Below are 16856 nucleotides of genomic sequence, written 5' to 3'. Positions count from 1 at the left end.
CATATTTAACACTGACTTCAATAATGGCAACTGTAATTATACTATTAATTGGACTGTAATTATACTATTAATTGGACTATCAGGCCAGCAATCTTACAGCATTATAAATAACAAATCAATACAACATTATATTAGTAGCGAATTTCATAGATCAGATGAATATCAGCATAGTTCAATATTTAGTTTCCTAAATTCATTTCAAGAGAGTTGTGTGTCGTGTATGCATCCATGTGTCCCCCACCAAAATAGTATATACATGTTTCAATAAAAAAATAATATAGCTATGTACACTACCTGAACAAATAAACTTTCTTATAGCTGTCTCGGTGATGTGTGTAACTTTCTAGTGTGCTGTACAGTTGTGATATTACCTTTAAATGATAACAGTGTGACTCGTTTTGACTCTCATACAGTGTTTTTGCAAAAACATGAGATAGAAAAACCATAAACATGAGATCACGTTTCTACTGAAATAAACTAGAAATTATGAAGAATGTACAATGGACACACATACCCCTTCTACACACAACATCACTACCACTCCAGCTCCCATCACTTTGACAGGTCCTAAAGTTACTACCAGTTAGCACATAACCAGTGTTACATGTGAAACTACAAGTGTCTTCATAGGAAGGAAATAATATGTTCATAAGAAAAGCACTCTTTTATTAATAATAAACATCATCCAAATGCATGATTATATAACTATATACATCTGCTGCAGATCAGTGTAGAGGTGTACACCACAGGAGAGTGGGGCTCCCAACACTGCCACTTGTCCATCAGTCTGATCATCCACAATTGTAGACCAGTGGAGTAGGTTCCTGTCAGACTTTTGTAATGTTCTCAACATTGCACTGGACAGTGGACGACCATTAACATCAGGATGCCTGTATATGTATAAGTGTATGCAATATGCATACATTCAGTGCACATGTCTTCAAACAGCTGCTGTACTCACCAACACTGCACCATCAGTTCATATATAGCTCTGGGGCAACCAGGAGGTGGTGGGAGTCTGTATCCAGTAGTGATCTTTTCCAAATACTGAAAGAAACAAATGTGGTTCACTGACAATGTCAAATGTGGTTAACTAACCCCCAACTCCCCTGAAAGTACCCATAACTGACAATAAAGTTATGGGGTGCTTTCAGGGGAGTTGAGGGTTCCAGAAGCCCATTTTGAGTTGAGCTAGCTACTGTATTGCTAGCTGGTTTGTACTCAGTGCAAGTAATATTTAGATTAGATTATCCATTTTGTCAAAGATAAGGGTACACATAAAGCATATTAGCCTGCTAACGTGCTACCCAAACAAAGTACATACAGTCATATATACATGAAAAATAAGTTAACAATTACAACAGATAAAAATATAACAAAACAGTTAAATTATACAAGAAGAATACAATGGAAGTGCAGAGTGAAATGCAGGACAATTAGACAATTGAAGAATCTGATGGGGAATGGAGTTCCATAAAAAAGGAGTGTTAACAAAAAAAATGGCAGTAAGGATTGATAGTTGAGGAGGGAATAGAAAGTGTTAGTGAATGGGATCGTCAGTGTGTTGGTATAGTAAAAATTGAAAATTTAATCTACTATTAAGCTTTTACACAAGGATTAAAGGATAAGAGTTCATTATTAGAGATGTAAGTTTCCATCACACGATAATAATTATCATATAGACACTTATAACATTAACTATTGCTGGAGGGATGGTTTTGTGAGGAGTGCATATCTAACATTATAGAGTAAAGTGATTTAGATTGTTGTGAGACTTGAGTCAAAAATGAAATATTTCTAGATTCTGACCACTGCTGCATTTCCTTCCATTATCTGGATGGATTGCAGCTAGCTACTTTATCACAGGATCCGGTGATTTTTCTGTTTTTTGTTTTTTTTGTTACATTTTATTACACTTCAGATTTTGCAACACTAAACTAATTGAGCATCTGGGGGTGTGCCCTTCACTGCTAAAATTTAGGTGCTACCACAACACCTATATTTTACTAAAAATCAAAAAGGGTGTTGATGTAGTACCCCTGAAATAATAATACCTTAAGAGGTTTTATAGTTACACCCATTGGGTGTTAATGGTATCAAAGAATGAATTCCACAATTAAAAGTTTCTTTGGTAGTTACATTATAAATACATCAAGATACATAGTAGTGTGTTGGTACGGCCCAAGAAGTCGGAGCGCCACACCGTGAGTATATTGACAGGAAGCCTAAAAAAAGAAAACACGTTTTTCACACCTATGTAGCTCTGTGATCCCTTATTCGATTGGAACCAAATTTGCTACAAACGTGCCGACCAGGTAGGGGAGTCTACATACCAAATTTGAAGAAAATCGCTCCAGACATTTCCGAGATACGAGCAACCAAAATTTCATTTTAATTTCGTTTTTTTTCTTCATTTTGCACACTTTGCAAAATCCATCATAAAACATAAATGCGTGCTCCAATCAGACTGAAATTTGGCACACTTAAAGGGCTCATTACAGCAGATCTCAGTACCACGTTTGGTAGAAATCCAATGAACATTCACAGAGTTATGACCAATTATTTGTGTAAAATAAGGTCAAACTTCTGTCACGCCCACAGGGTAAACATTGAGCTGAAAATTGCAACATAGATGGAGTAACTATCGTAGGAGTGCCTTTTTGTGGTTTGAAAGGAATCCAGATAAAGGCCATCGAGATATGACACAAAACCCAACCTGTGTCACAATTACATGATCGATTTTTATGAGTAAAAAACTATTCGTTTTCACGCCTACCATGCAGGCAAACCACTTAGGGCAATGAGCTGAAAATCAGTATGTAGCTGGAATAATCATCATAGAAAGTCCTTGCAGTAGTACAGAAGAATCGGATTACAAACCACTACAAGGGTCCGCAATGAAAAATCGATAATCATGAAATTACTCCCTACTATTTCAACCTGTAGGGTACATCGAAGTATATTTTTGTATGTACTAATAAACCTTATGTAGAGTACCTCACCTATTATCAGACGGGCTCCAAAATCGTACGTGATTACTCGAGCTACAACAGGAATTTTTGAACAACTTATATGTCTTTAGATAGTTTAACTTGGGACACTAAGTATCAACTTTCTTGGCTTCTTTGAGGCTGGCGGCAGCAACCCTGCAAAGTCATTTCTGATTAATACATAATAATCGGGAAAAAAAGTCAATTCACGGACATCCACTCACCACTGTCTACAGTTTAGACTTACATCCAATCAATAGTTTTACATCTTGAAGTGGTAGGGTAACCCATCTACTTTCTATCAAATCCTTTTAATCACGAATTACAAATCAAATAAAATGAGATGCCACTGGAGTAATAATTGCACCATACATTTAAATATACGGAAACTTGATTAAGTATACATAGTTTGAGATACGTTTACGGAAAATGTGTACCGTATACTTTAACAAACACCATATACTTCCGTATACTTAAATTCATGGTGCAATCATTACTTTAGTGATGTCTCATTTGATTTGATTTGTAATTCGTGATTAAAAGGATTTGATCAAATAAACTTGGGACATTTAGAAAGTAGATAAGTTACTCTATAACTTACAAATATAAAACTGTTGATTGGATGTAAGTCTTATTTGTGGACAGTGGGTGTCCGTGAATCAACTGTTTTTTTCCGATTATACGTATTAATCAGATAATTCTTTGGAAGGCTGCTGTGACGGGACAAGGAATCTGGGAAGGCTGATACTTGGTGTGTGAACTCATGCAACCTTAACCTTGTAATTCATCTTTGTATAATCGTGTGTCCAGGGTGAACCCTTCCGATATTATATAGGTGGATTTCTCTATCTTTCTCCAGATTGATTTGTACTGGAAATTATGAAAAATTGTGCACTCTCCAGATGAAGCATGGGTTCCTTCCCATACTTGGCATATATACTCCAGGTCTATACGTGATTATAACCCACAGAAAAAATAAATTGATTTACTCCTGTGGATTTGGTACAGAGCTACTTTTTGCCGAAAATCGGCCGAAAATCACATATTTTTGGATTCGGAGCAACCCAGCAATCCACAAAAGGAAAGCCCACAAACCTTCACTATACAGCAATATAGTTTGGTTATCACTTCATGCACAGTGCAAGTTTCATATGGATCTGAGCTTTCCTTCCATCAAACTAAGTGGCATGAAATTTATTCCTAGTGAGTCTGAGACTAAAACAGGAGGCGTGGCTGCAATAACTCCAACTTTCAGTTTCTCCAGCAAGTTATTAAGGCTTAAAAATTATGTTGTGACCACCTAATGATATTAGTTTCCAACTAGAAATGAAATCACGTGATTATTGGTTGATTTTTCATGCACATTGATAGCTACATGGTTAGCTACGTAGTGGTATAATCCAGACAAAATTTCACTAGTATTTTTCATCAACATTTTACTGTGACACCACTGACGGAGCTACTAGAGTTAGGCATAGTAAAACTTGGGTCCTACCAAAAATGGTAGGGTTGTTTGTATGCAAGATCGAGATAGCTACTCTAATAGAACAGTCATATATAAACAGTCATGGTATTTTAACGGATTTGAAGCAGACAGCTGACAAAGAGTATTGCATTTTGTATTTTTAAAAACCCAACAAAAATCATTTACATCAGTGGTATATAAGTTTAGCTAGTTTGTACTTAATAATTTTTCTTCTTAAACATTAGGGAGGCATGTCTTCAATCTTATTTTCTACAGCAGGCAGCAAGTTACTCTGTGCTATATATATGAGCCTTTAACAAACAAGAAATTTTAGGTTTTCCACCCATAGCTGAAGGGTATTACTTATTTTTGGCTTTATCATGAGAAACACCAAAGGCCTGTTGGATAGCTGTTATGCCAACAGCCACAATGTACTGAGTGCTCTATAATATATGTGTAACACTTTGTAGAGCTGTCTATGCATGTGTATAGCCATTCCTGAATTTATGTGAGGTTTATAAGCCATTGAAGCAAATCACATGTACGTACCTTAGAAATCACATTTTAAATCGCATTTAAGGTGATAGATCCATAGTGGGAAGACACAGGCCATTGAAACTGCATATATTACCGAGTATCATAAGTCCTTAAACTTATGACTCATAATAAAAAGGATATCTATAGTATAATGTCTACATCTCACACATGCACTATGCTACCAAATATATACCATACACAGTCTAGCTCAACATAAAATTGCATGCACATCCTATAAGCAAAACAGAAATTTAAAAGCTTGCAAATTTGATTAAAATATAATTATACAGTTATGCATTTGTACCATTAAAATTATAATTACATAGTTATGCATTTGTACCATTAACATTTGACAGCCAGTTTGTGTGATGAATTTTTGCTTAGCAGCATGCTAGCAGGACCTATACACATCACTACAATTACTTAATGTACAAAACTTACAGTTACAGTTTAGTATGAAGGTAATAGCTAATTAATCAATAGTGTGTGTTGTGCCATTTAGTACTGCAAGGTGGCCAATTCACACCAATATTTATTTTTGGAATGTCCCTGCAACTACATAGAATTATCATTGTAGTGAATTGAAACTCTAGCAGTATAATTATTTTTATTAGCTAATCTTGTCTCTATAAATATTGCCTCTAGGTATAGCCATGCGCTCATAATATGGATTCATTTATGGTGTGCAACAATCTGATACTCTTGAGGTTTCTTTCCAATTGCACTTTACCCTGATATTTAAGTCTTCCTGCTTTTGGATTCCATTTTCTTACTGAAGAGAACGGAATAGTAGAGAGACTGGAGATTGTTTGCATGACTGTTCTATTAGAGTATCTCGATCTTACAAACAACCCTGCAATTAAAAATTTTTTGGTAGAGCCCAAGTTTTACTATGCCTAACTCTATGCTTTGTCAGTGGTGTCTCAGTCAAATGTTGATGAAAATACTTGCGAATTTTACCTGGATTATACCACTACGTAGTTAACCATGTAGCTTTAATGCAAACGAAAAATCAATCGATGATCACGTGATTCATTTCTGGTTGGAAACTAATTCCACTAGGTGGTCACAACTTAATATTGAAACCTAAATAACTTGCTGGAGAAACTAAAACTTGGAGTTATTGCAGCCATGCCTCCTGTTTTAGTCTCAGGTGTGCTAGGAAGAAATTTCATGCCATGGAAGGAAAGCTCAGATCCATACGAAACTTGCACTGTGTATAAAGTAAGAACCAAACTACATCGCTGTATAACGTGAAATTTGTGCCGACTTGATAGCACTGATGACACGTGAGCTGACATTGTTTCAAGATGAGCCTATCAGTATGCAAGAATAACCGGAAAATAATGGAAGAATACGGAATAATGGAATATTTAGAGCTGACAGTACCCAAATGCGGGTGGTGGACGGGAAACAGAGAATTTATTTGGAGTGGCCTTAACAGTGTGCATTCATCTGAGATATACCATGATAACTAAACAGAACCATCTCCTGAAAACTGTATAATTATAAGCACAACTGCACAGCATGTATATATTACTGTATATGTACAAAATTTTTGTGGGATGTAATTTAACGGATTTCACGGTTGCTTAGCTTTCTGTGAAATTTTCGTTCTCAAAAATTACTGAGATTAGCTCTATGCTATATAATAGGTAACCCATGAAAATAATGCTGCAAAAATCCTGAAATTTGTTAATCCATGAAAATTACATATACCAGTATATAGTTTTCATAATGCAGCATTTAGGTTACAGTCAAGCCTTAGGAGATCAGCCATTCATGGAGTGTATCAAGACACACGGTAGTGTGTCGTGCGGCCCAAGAAGCCGGCGCGCCACACCGTGAGTATATTGACAGGAAGAACGAAAACGTCATTTTCACACCTTTGTATCTCGGGGATCACTTATCTGATTGGAACCAAATTTGCTACACAGTTGCCCGCCAGCCAAGGGAGTCTACATTCCAAATTTGAAGGAAATCGCTCCAGCCATTTCCGAGATACGAGCTGCCAAAGTTTCGTTTTTTTTTCTTCGTTTTTTTTTCTTCGTCTTTTCGCACACTTGCAAAAATTGCTATAACAAGCAAACGCGTACTCCGATCGCCTTGAAATTTTACACACAGAAAGGGAGTCCAAAGGCGAATCCTAGCATCAAATTTGGTACAAATCCGATGAATGGTTCAGGAGTTATGACCGATTATTCGCGTAAAACAAGATCGATTTGTTGTCACGCCTACAGGGTAAACCGCTTCATGGAATGAGTTGAAAATTGCTATGTAGATGGAGTAACCATCGTAGGAGTGCCTTTTGGTGTTTTGAAAGGAATCGAGATAAAGACCACGGAGATATGACACAAAACCCAACCTGTGTCACAATTACGCAATCGATTTTTATGAATAAAAAAGTATTAGTTTTCACGCCTACTAGGCAAACCGCTTAGAGCAATAAGCTGAAAATCGGTGTATAGCTGGAATAATCTTCATAGAAAGTCCTTGCAGTAGTACAGAAGAATCGGATTACAAACCACTGAGTTATGATTCGAAAGCCAACTCCGTGTAGCAAATGCGAGATCGAGATACTCTAATAGAACAGTCACCCTAATAGAGCATTCGGCTAATTTATTTACTCCATTATAGAATTTTATTACATCACAAGTTATTGTGTAGGGAGTTCAGCTGCAAACAGTTAATCTTATAGACAGTTCAGCAAGAAGACAGTCACCATGTGGAGAGTTAAGCAAATACACCACTATAGAGATTCAGAACACCACACTGAAGAAAGTTCAGCTGTAAACAAGTCATGCACTGTGTAGAGAATTCAGCTACAATTAAGTCACTCTCTAGAGAATTCAGTTACGCAGAATTCAGCTACACACAAGTCACTGTGGAGAGAGTTCAGCTACAAACAAATTACCCTTTAGAGTAATCAGCTACAAACAAAACACTTTGCAGGGTGTTCAACTGCAACAAATCAATTACCTTTAGAGCGATCAGCAATGAACAAATCAACACAAATCTACCTGTAGAGAGATCAGCTAGAAACAAATCACCCTGAAGAGAGTTCAGCTACAAAAAATCACCCTGTAGAGACATCAGCTAGAAACTAGACACAATGTAAGGAGTTCAGCTACAAGCAATCACCCTGTAGAGAGTTCAGCTAAAACAAATCAACCTGCAGAGAGATAAGCTACAAACAAATCACCTTATAGAGAGTTCAGCTACAAACAGATTACCTGTAGAGAGATCAGCTACAAACAAATCAACCTGCAGAGAGATCAGCTATATACACACAAATCAACTTGTAGAGAGATCAGCTACAAACAAATCACCCTGTAGAGAGATCAGCTAGAAACTACACACAATGTAAGGAGTTCAGCTACAAACAAATCACCCTGTAGAGAGATCAGCTACAAACTAGACACAAAGTAAGGAGTTCAGCTACAGGCAAATTACCCTGTAGAGAGTTCATCTACAAACAAATCAACCTGTAGAGCAATCAGCTAGAAACAAATCACCCTGAAGAGAGGTCAGCTACAAAAAATCACCCTGTAGAGAGATCAGCTAGAAACAAATCACCCTGAAGAGAGGTCAGCTACAAAAAAATCACCCTGTAGAGAGATCAGCTACAAACAAATTGCCCTGTAGAGAGATCGGCTACAAACAAATCAACCTGCAGAGAGATCAGCTACACACAAATCAACTTGTAGAGAGTTCAGCTACAAACAAATTACCCTGTAGAGAGATCGGCTACAAACAAATCAGCCTGTAGAGAGTTCAGCTAAAACAAATCAACCTGCAGAGAGATCAACTACAAACAAATCACCTTATAGAGAGTTCAGCTACAAACAAATTACCCTATAGAGAGATCGGCTACAAACAAATCAACCTGCAGAGAGATCAGCTACACACAAATCAACTTGTAGAGAGATCAATTACAAACAAATCACCCTGTAGAGAGATCAGCTAGAAACTACACACAATGTAAGGAGTTCAGCTACACATAAATCACCTTATAGAGAGTTCAGCTACAAACAAATCACTCTGTAGAGAGATCAGCTAAAAACTGGACACAATGTAAGGAGTTCAGCTACAAGCAAATCACCCTTTAGTGAGTTCAGCTACAAACAAATCAACCTGCAGCGAGATCACCTACAAAAAAGCACCTTGTACAGAGTTCAGCTACAAACAAATTACCCTGTAGAGAGATCGGCTACAAACAAATCAACCAGTAGAAAGATCAGCTACACACAAATCAACTTGTAGAGAGATCAGCTACAAACAAATCACCCTGTAGAGAGATCAGCTAGAAACTAGTCACAATGTAAGGAGTTCAGCTACAAGTAAATCACCCTGTAGAGAGTTCAGCTAAAACAAATCAACCTGCAGAGAGATCAGCTACAAATAAATCACTTTATAGACAGTTCAGCTACAAACAAATTACCTTGTAGAGAGATCGGCTGCAAATTAATCAACCTGCAGAGAGATCAGCTACACACAAATCAACTTGTAGAGAGATCAGCTACAAACAAATCACCCTGTAGAGAGATCAGCTAGAAACTAGATACAATGCAAGGAGTTCAGCTACAAGCAAAATTACCCTTTAGTGAGTTCAGTTACCAACAAATCAACCTGCAGTGAGATCACCCACAAAAACGCACTTGTACAGAGTTCAGTTACAAACAAATCACCCTGTAGAGAGATCAGGTAGAAGAATTCACCTTGTAGAGAGTTCATTTACAAAGAAACCATCATATAGAGAGTTCAGCTACAAAGAAATTACCCCGTAGAGAGTTCAGCTAGAAGAAGTCACCTTGTAAAGAGTTTAGCTACAAAGAAACCATCATGTACAGAGTTCATCTACAAAGAAACCACCTGTACAGAATTCAACTACAAACAAATCACCCTGTATAGAGATCAGCTAGAAGAAGTTACCTTGTAGATAGTTCAGCTACAACAATTCACCCTGTAGAAAGATCATGCTAGAAGAAGTCACCTTGTAGAGTGTTCAGTTACAAAGAAACCATCATGTAGAGAGTTCAGCTGCAAACAAATCACTCTGTAGAGAGTTCAGCTACAAAGAAATCACCATGTAGAGAGTTCAGCCTCATACAAACCACCTTGTAGAGAATTCAACTACAACAAATCACCCTGTAGAGAAGAAGTTACCTTGTAGAGAGTTCAGCTACAAAGAAACCACCATGTAGAGAGTTTAGCTGCAAACAATTCACCTGTAGAGAGTTCAGCTAGAAACAAATCACCCCGTAGAGAGATCAACTGGACGAAGTCACCTTGTAGAGAGTTCAGCTACAAAGAAACCATCATGTAGAGAGTTCAGCTGCAAACAAATCACCCTGCAGAGAGTTCAGCTACAAAAAAATCACCCTGTAGAGAGTTCAGCTAGACGAAGTCACCTTATAGAGAGTTCAGCTACAAAGAAACCATCATGTAGAGAGTTCGGCTATAAAGACACCACCATGTAGAGAGTTTAGCTGCAAACAAATCACCTGTTACAGAGAGTTCAGCTACAAAGAAACCATCCTGTATATAGTTCAGCTACATTTCAAGTCATCCAGTAGAGAAATCAGCTGCAAAAAAAATCCTGTGGGGAATAATGAACATGTAATAAATATATGTATATAATTTGTATAATTACTAATAAAATCAAAAATATTTGAAGTACTAAAATTCTTCTTTAAGTTCTTTTCTTCTTCCTGTGGTAAAGAAAAAAACACATGGGTTAAAAAAGCCCCAAAGCCAGCCATAGGCCGGCTTTGCAGTATACAAATACAAAAAGAAGTGATATCTAATCAAAAACAGCCAAGCTGTAAAAAAAAGGTGCGGCCCCCATAAAGGCCATGGTGAAAAAAGATGTGAAATCCAAGGTGGCGGCCAAGAAATGGCTGTGATGGTAGGTTAATGGTTACATTTTAATAACGGCAATTCAGGTGAATTTTGTGCCGCTTGGTCTTGGCACCAAATTCACCTGAATTGTTGTTATTAAAATGTAACCATTAACCTACCATCACAGCCATTTCTTGGCCGCCACCTTGGATTTCACATCTTTTTTCACCATGGCCTTTATGGGGGCCACACCTTTTTTTACAGCTTGGCTGTTTTTGATTAGATAATATGACCAGCCTGAACAACACTATATAGGACTGTGACTGGATCTGGGAAAACCGGTCTTATTGCCCCTGACAGCAGATTTCATTTTTCACCAAGAACACAAAGCTATACATATCAAAGTTTCACAATCAAGGCTTTAGTGGTCTGCTTTTGTAGGACTGTACAAGTGGTCTGGGGCCTTAATAGAGCCAGAGAATGACTGACTGACTGGTATGTAGCTGTACAGCTCTATGGTATTGAATAAAGACCTGTGCTGTAAATTTCTTTTCATTTTAGCCAGTTTTGAGACCAGAATGGTCCATAATTTCACATAACTCATCCCTACTTGTTTCTCTTTCATTTTGTAAACAGCCTCTTTCCCTCCCCTCCACCCAGCTCCTCCTATTGGAGATCACCTGATAAAGTCAACCTTAAGTTAAAAAATAGTGGGAAACTTATAACGCGTGGCCCAAGGGAGCACGTGCACACACTCAAAATTAAATAGCATAATAAAAGTTCTACTTTGAGACATCATATGACTACAGTGTAGCTAGCTACTTAGTTGTAGAACAGAGTATGTGGTAAAATAATCACTTCTAAGTATATTCCACTGCTGCTTTATTAAGGTCTTTAGAAGATTTTGTAAAGCCTTAATAAAGAACAACAAAAGTTACACATTAACAATGAAAGTTTTTTGCTACTAAAACACATAAGCCATTCCATAATTGTGTGAGTGATTTCAGCTGCACCAAATCCAAGGTACTGTAGCTGAACTACAACTACCATGGAACCTGTGAGATGCTGCTACCCATGATTTTCTATTTGATGAAATACACATGCACTGTAACAAAACCTATATGACGGCATGTAGGAATTGAATAATTATACCATATCAATTAACAAACAACTGGTACATTAGTATTTACCTGAGTGCCATTGTATTTTTCAAATGGCTTGTGACCCAAACTCCATATCTCATACATTACACATCCAAAACTCCACACATCACTTTGTGTTGAGTACTTCTTGTAGAATATTGCCTGTAAACAATACATACTGTATGTAATGACTGATCAGCACTCAGTGTATACGTAATAGTTGTAACATGGGCATGAGGGCTTTGCCTGATATGTATGCCCAACTGCCTGAGGGCATACATATCAGGCAAAGCCTGAATGCTTGTGTTACAGCTAATATGTAACACTTATTAGGCTGATAGCCTGTACAGGGCAATCAATCACCCAAGCCAATATGAGTGCAGCCACTGGATGTATTATATATGCATACCTAAAATTTTTGATTATGGGTCAGCAGCTAGTATGTTCTGGTTACGTTCGGTTATGATAAACGGACATACCCTAGAGATATCATGGAGAATTTCCGTTATGCGAGTTTAATGTTTTAATCAGTGCTATTGAATCGTTTATGGAAAAACTACACAGTTCACTAAAGGCCTAGGCAGGTAAGCTTGCTTGTAGAATGGTTAGGCCATACCTATTTGAAAAGTTGTTGCTCGGACCCAACCGACCCAATTTTGCACAGATTTTAATTAAGAAAAGAAAAAAATTAGATCACATGGCACCATAAAAATTGCTGCAAAAGATCAAGATACTCTAATAGAACAGTCAGTTGGTACAATTTTGATCTCAAATATAATGCTAAACATAAAACCAGCATGTTCCTCACCCCTGGCGAAGAAAATCTATATAGCATCAGTGCTATGTTTATCCGTTTTTAATAGTTATGTATTTGATAGGTCTACATACAGCTTTGATGTGACTTACTGATCTATTATATGGCTTGTAACCAGCATGTACATATCTATAATAATAATATTATATTAGCTAGCTTTTTTTTCTTTCTTTTTTGCCTACCGACCGACCCATTTTGTTGTAAAATAAATCCGAGCAACAACTTTTCAAATAGGTATGGCCTTACTCCATACAGAGTGATAGCTTTGTGATGGGGGCGTGTCCGTATTCGAAAACATGCGGAAACGATCAATGAATAAGCTATAGCACTAGTTTTCACCTTAGCCCAATGTTTTTCAACTGTAGGATGGCAAGGATAACAAAACGCTCTCCGTCTGAGTGGTTTTCATAGCGAAATCCAAGTTGTGCATCCTAATCACGTGAGTGTTGATCGATCCCCACAATCGATTTCAGCATCAACATCTATATAATCACTGCCCAGTTGTAGACCGGCTACATTTTATATGTAGCCTGGCTATAGTATGTTCACGTTGAGCTGAACCCTCAAAAACATTTAATAACTCATGGATGCAATTACACACGATCTTGAAATTTGGCTCATTTGTAGTACTGTTTGACCCGCTAAAAAATTTCAAAATCTTGTTGTTCAAATGTTAGACATAATATTTATGGTCAATCAAACTATTCACAATACATTTCCTACGTGGAAGCCATATAAGTACAGTGTCCAATACAGCCCTTTGCCGAACTTGTAATGGAGCCAAACCGTACGTGTCTGTTGTTGACACCTTTGCTGTTACCAATAATCATCTGGTTGGCTGAAATGTTTACTCTGTTGAGAAAAAATCCACTTTTAATTTTTAGCCGTTTTTCAGGATTCAGCTCAACATGAACATACTATAGCTGGGCTACATACAAAATGTAGCCCGGGCGGCTCCTTTGATCTGAGGTGTGAAAGTGTTACATAATATTATGGACATGTGTACAGGCCTAGTGCTTATAGCTATGTACATTGACCTCTTCATGTGAACTTCACAATCACTACTGGATCTTACATTAGACCATAATAATGTATATGCTTGAAGACAAGTACTACTTTTTGTTCCTACACAGATGCTTTTTGTGCCTGAATCCAATCCACTAATTTTGAACCAATAATTTTCAGTGCTACAACACAATTTGATAGGTTAAAATACAAAAATAGAAGTGGAGGGCCCCCCTAGCCTTCCATGTTGCTATATATACCTATGGGTATGAACACAGCAGAAGACCCAAAAGTGGTATCTTGTATCACCACCTCCTATAGAGGGTAGAATCTGTATAACAATATTGTAGTTCTGTACCACCCATGTTGAAAACCAGCTCTGTTAACAAGATTCATTACAATGAGAAGTGTGATACAACATGAGTGAGTAATGTGTAATCTACACGAGCTATGCTCTACATTAGTTGGTTTCTATGACTTACATCAGAAACCTCAGTTTCTAATGTAAATTAAAGCAACTTGAGCTAGCATACACATAGTGCAGTCAAACATACTAAAATAAATGGAAATGAAGATCAGTTACGCATATCCTCTAAATACCTTTGTCCAGAATAATCAACATTGTTGTATAAAGATGATATTTCTAACTTACTTTGGACTAGTCCGATGGACACATCAGTAACCCTCTCTAATATTAATTAATAATTCCATGCTACCTTTTTATGTTGTGCAATTCTTTTGCATTTTAAAAGCCATGTCAGAAGCAGTTATGTATTTGTCGCATATAGTGGGTGCTCTGGTTGAAATGCTCCCTATAGTTAAATACTGGTAACACTAATCAAAGCATCACTAAAACTAAGAAGGTCATCACATTGTTTAGAGTAATGTGACACTATATGTAAACAACCTCAGGAGCTGTCCATTTCACTGGTATTTTCCCTCCAGAAGCAACGTAATAGTCTTCATCAGTCATATCCCGTGCCATTCCAAAATCAGCAATCTGTAAAAATGTAACAAATTGCAGTTAAAGTGTTATGAGACCAAAACGTTCACTCAGTAGATTGTCAAAAAAGTGTCTTGCTCTTTTAAAACTATTTAGCTAGAACTTGAATGAACACTTGTAAACCCATTTTGATGATATTACCTAATCAACAGAGCATATAATGACATAATGAAGTACAAAACAGGATAGTTAATGAAAACATGATGTGCTCATTTACTATCTTGTGTTGCACTGCATTATGTTGTACAGGCAGTCTTACATTCAAGGGGTCCGCAATGCAGCTGAATCTCATACAGTTTTACCACTGAATCTTCTAAATCTTAGTAAAACTTTGTGTTCTTCAGGATACTATACATTAGTTTGGTGGTGCCCGTTGAATCTTTAATACTTGAATCCCTGAAATCTGTTGTGAATCTGTACAGATTCCAAATCCCATACACAAATTTACAAATTTTGGCTACGTTGTGGACCCCTCGCTTATATTGATGACACATGCATGCCTGGATTTATCTTTTATATATATATACCTTACACACATCATCACTTGATACTAGTATATTCCTAGCAGCCAGGTCTCTGTGTACAAAGTGTTTGTTAGCAAGGTAGTTCAGTCCTGATGATATCTGTCTGCAGTAGCTGAGTAGGTCATGTTTTAAATCAACATCCTTTTTCTGGCATTGGATGGTTCTAATATTTCAATGCAACAGGTTCATAAACTTAAGTAAACTATGCTATCTGTATACTTCTTACACTGTTCTAGTTTTTATTAAACAACTTTGTAGATCTCCCTTAGACATATACTCCAGTACAATCATCATGTTCTCCTCTTCAGTCACTACTCCATGTAACTGTACTATATTGTTGTGTTGAAACTGACCCATAATGGCTGCCTCCCTCAGAAACTTCACCCTGTCTGACTCTGAACTTTCTGAATTGAGTGTCGTCACTGCTACTTGTATAGGATCAGCAGAACCATCAGTCCATGTGCCCAAATGGACTACTCCAAATTCACCTGATCCAATAAATTCAGCAACACTAAAACAAAGAAGGTAGCTAACATCACACTTTACATATGAAAATAAAGTTTAATTTGTTAATGACTGATAACCACAGCAACATTTTAATGGAATGAAAAGAGTACAGTGGAGTCAGTGAGCATACGTTCTTGCTACGTATACATGCAGCAATCTTTGGACTGTATTGTGTGTCTACAACCACTAGTGCAGCTTTCCCAGACAGATAATATAATTAGATAGCTACATAGGAATTGCAACTTAAGAGGACAAGGAGTTGGAGCCCTTTATTAATTCACTGATATATATGACTTTAATTTTGTAAAAGATTGAGACACTCTAAAAGAACAGTCAGATATTCTAACAGAATAGTCAGTGCATGCCTCAGAATTAACCTCAGAAAGCTAAAATCTTTTCACATTTTTCTGTGGGGACATACCTCCAGAGAGAGCATGATTCACATGCTGACTAGTATAGATATTTATTTGGACCTTTACCCCCTAGATAAAAATATCTTGCTACACCTATGATATACTGATACTAACAATGAATAGGCAAAATACCTAATAAACATTTTGTTAAGTTTACAAATTCTTTTTTGCTCAAGCCAAATTCTTTTTTGCTCAAGCCATTCATATATCTTTTCTTTTTCATGTCCTGGGTCAACATAAACTTCTTCGTCTTCAGGAAGTGTTCCTCCAACATGTAATGCGCCGTTTCCATCATTATCATTATCAGGTGGCAAAAAAGGAGCAACTTCATAATGAGACTCATTAATGTGTGGTTGCTCATAATTATCCAAACTGGGAACAACTTCATAATCGTCTCTTTTCATTGTTGCCACAGGGTCTAAATAATCCATTGGTCCAACATCATCACCAGCATTCATTTTCTCATAAGTAGGATTGTGATAGACTTGATTCTATAGAATACACATGCAGTAACAGGCATGGGGTAATTGTAATCCCTAATCCTGTTGATTATACAATTAGTTATGGATTTAACTGTTATTGTAACATTTTAAAATGCATCATAATAATCATAAT

At 37.0% G+C, this 16856-nt stretch overlaps 1 protein-coding gene across 1 annotated transcript; it reads right to left on the bottom strand.

Moving 5' to 3' along the window:
* Positions 1-545: 545 nt before the first annotated feature.
* Positions 546-16414, bottom strand: LOC136251420 (ephrin type-A receptor 4a-like). The gene is made up of 7 exons (XM_066043868.1): positions 16374-16414; positions 15548-15832; positions 15325-15484; positions 14702-14794; positions 12024-12137; positions 962-1047; positions 546-890 (listed from the first exon to the last, which is right to left on the bottom strand). The coding sequence occupies exons 1-7, from the start codon at positions 16382-16384 to the stop codon at positions 698-700; spliced, it is 942 nt and encodes a 313-aa protein (XP_065899940.1). The 5' UTR covers positions 16385-16414; the 3' UTR covers positions 546-697.
* Positions 16415-16856: the final 442 nt, after the last annotated feature.

Source organism: Dysidea avara, chromosome 3 (genome assembly GCF_963678975.1).
Source record: "Dysidea avara chromosome 3, odDysAvar1.4, whole genome shotgun sequence".
NCBI lineage: Eukaryota > Metazoa > Porifera > Demospongiae > Dictyoceratida > Dysideidae > Dysidea > Dysidea avara.
The sequence above is the reverse complement of the archived record's forward strand: the minus strand, read 5'-3'. Positions and strand labels throughout refer to the sequence as shown.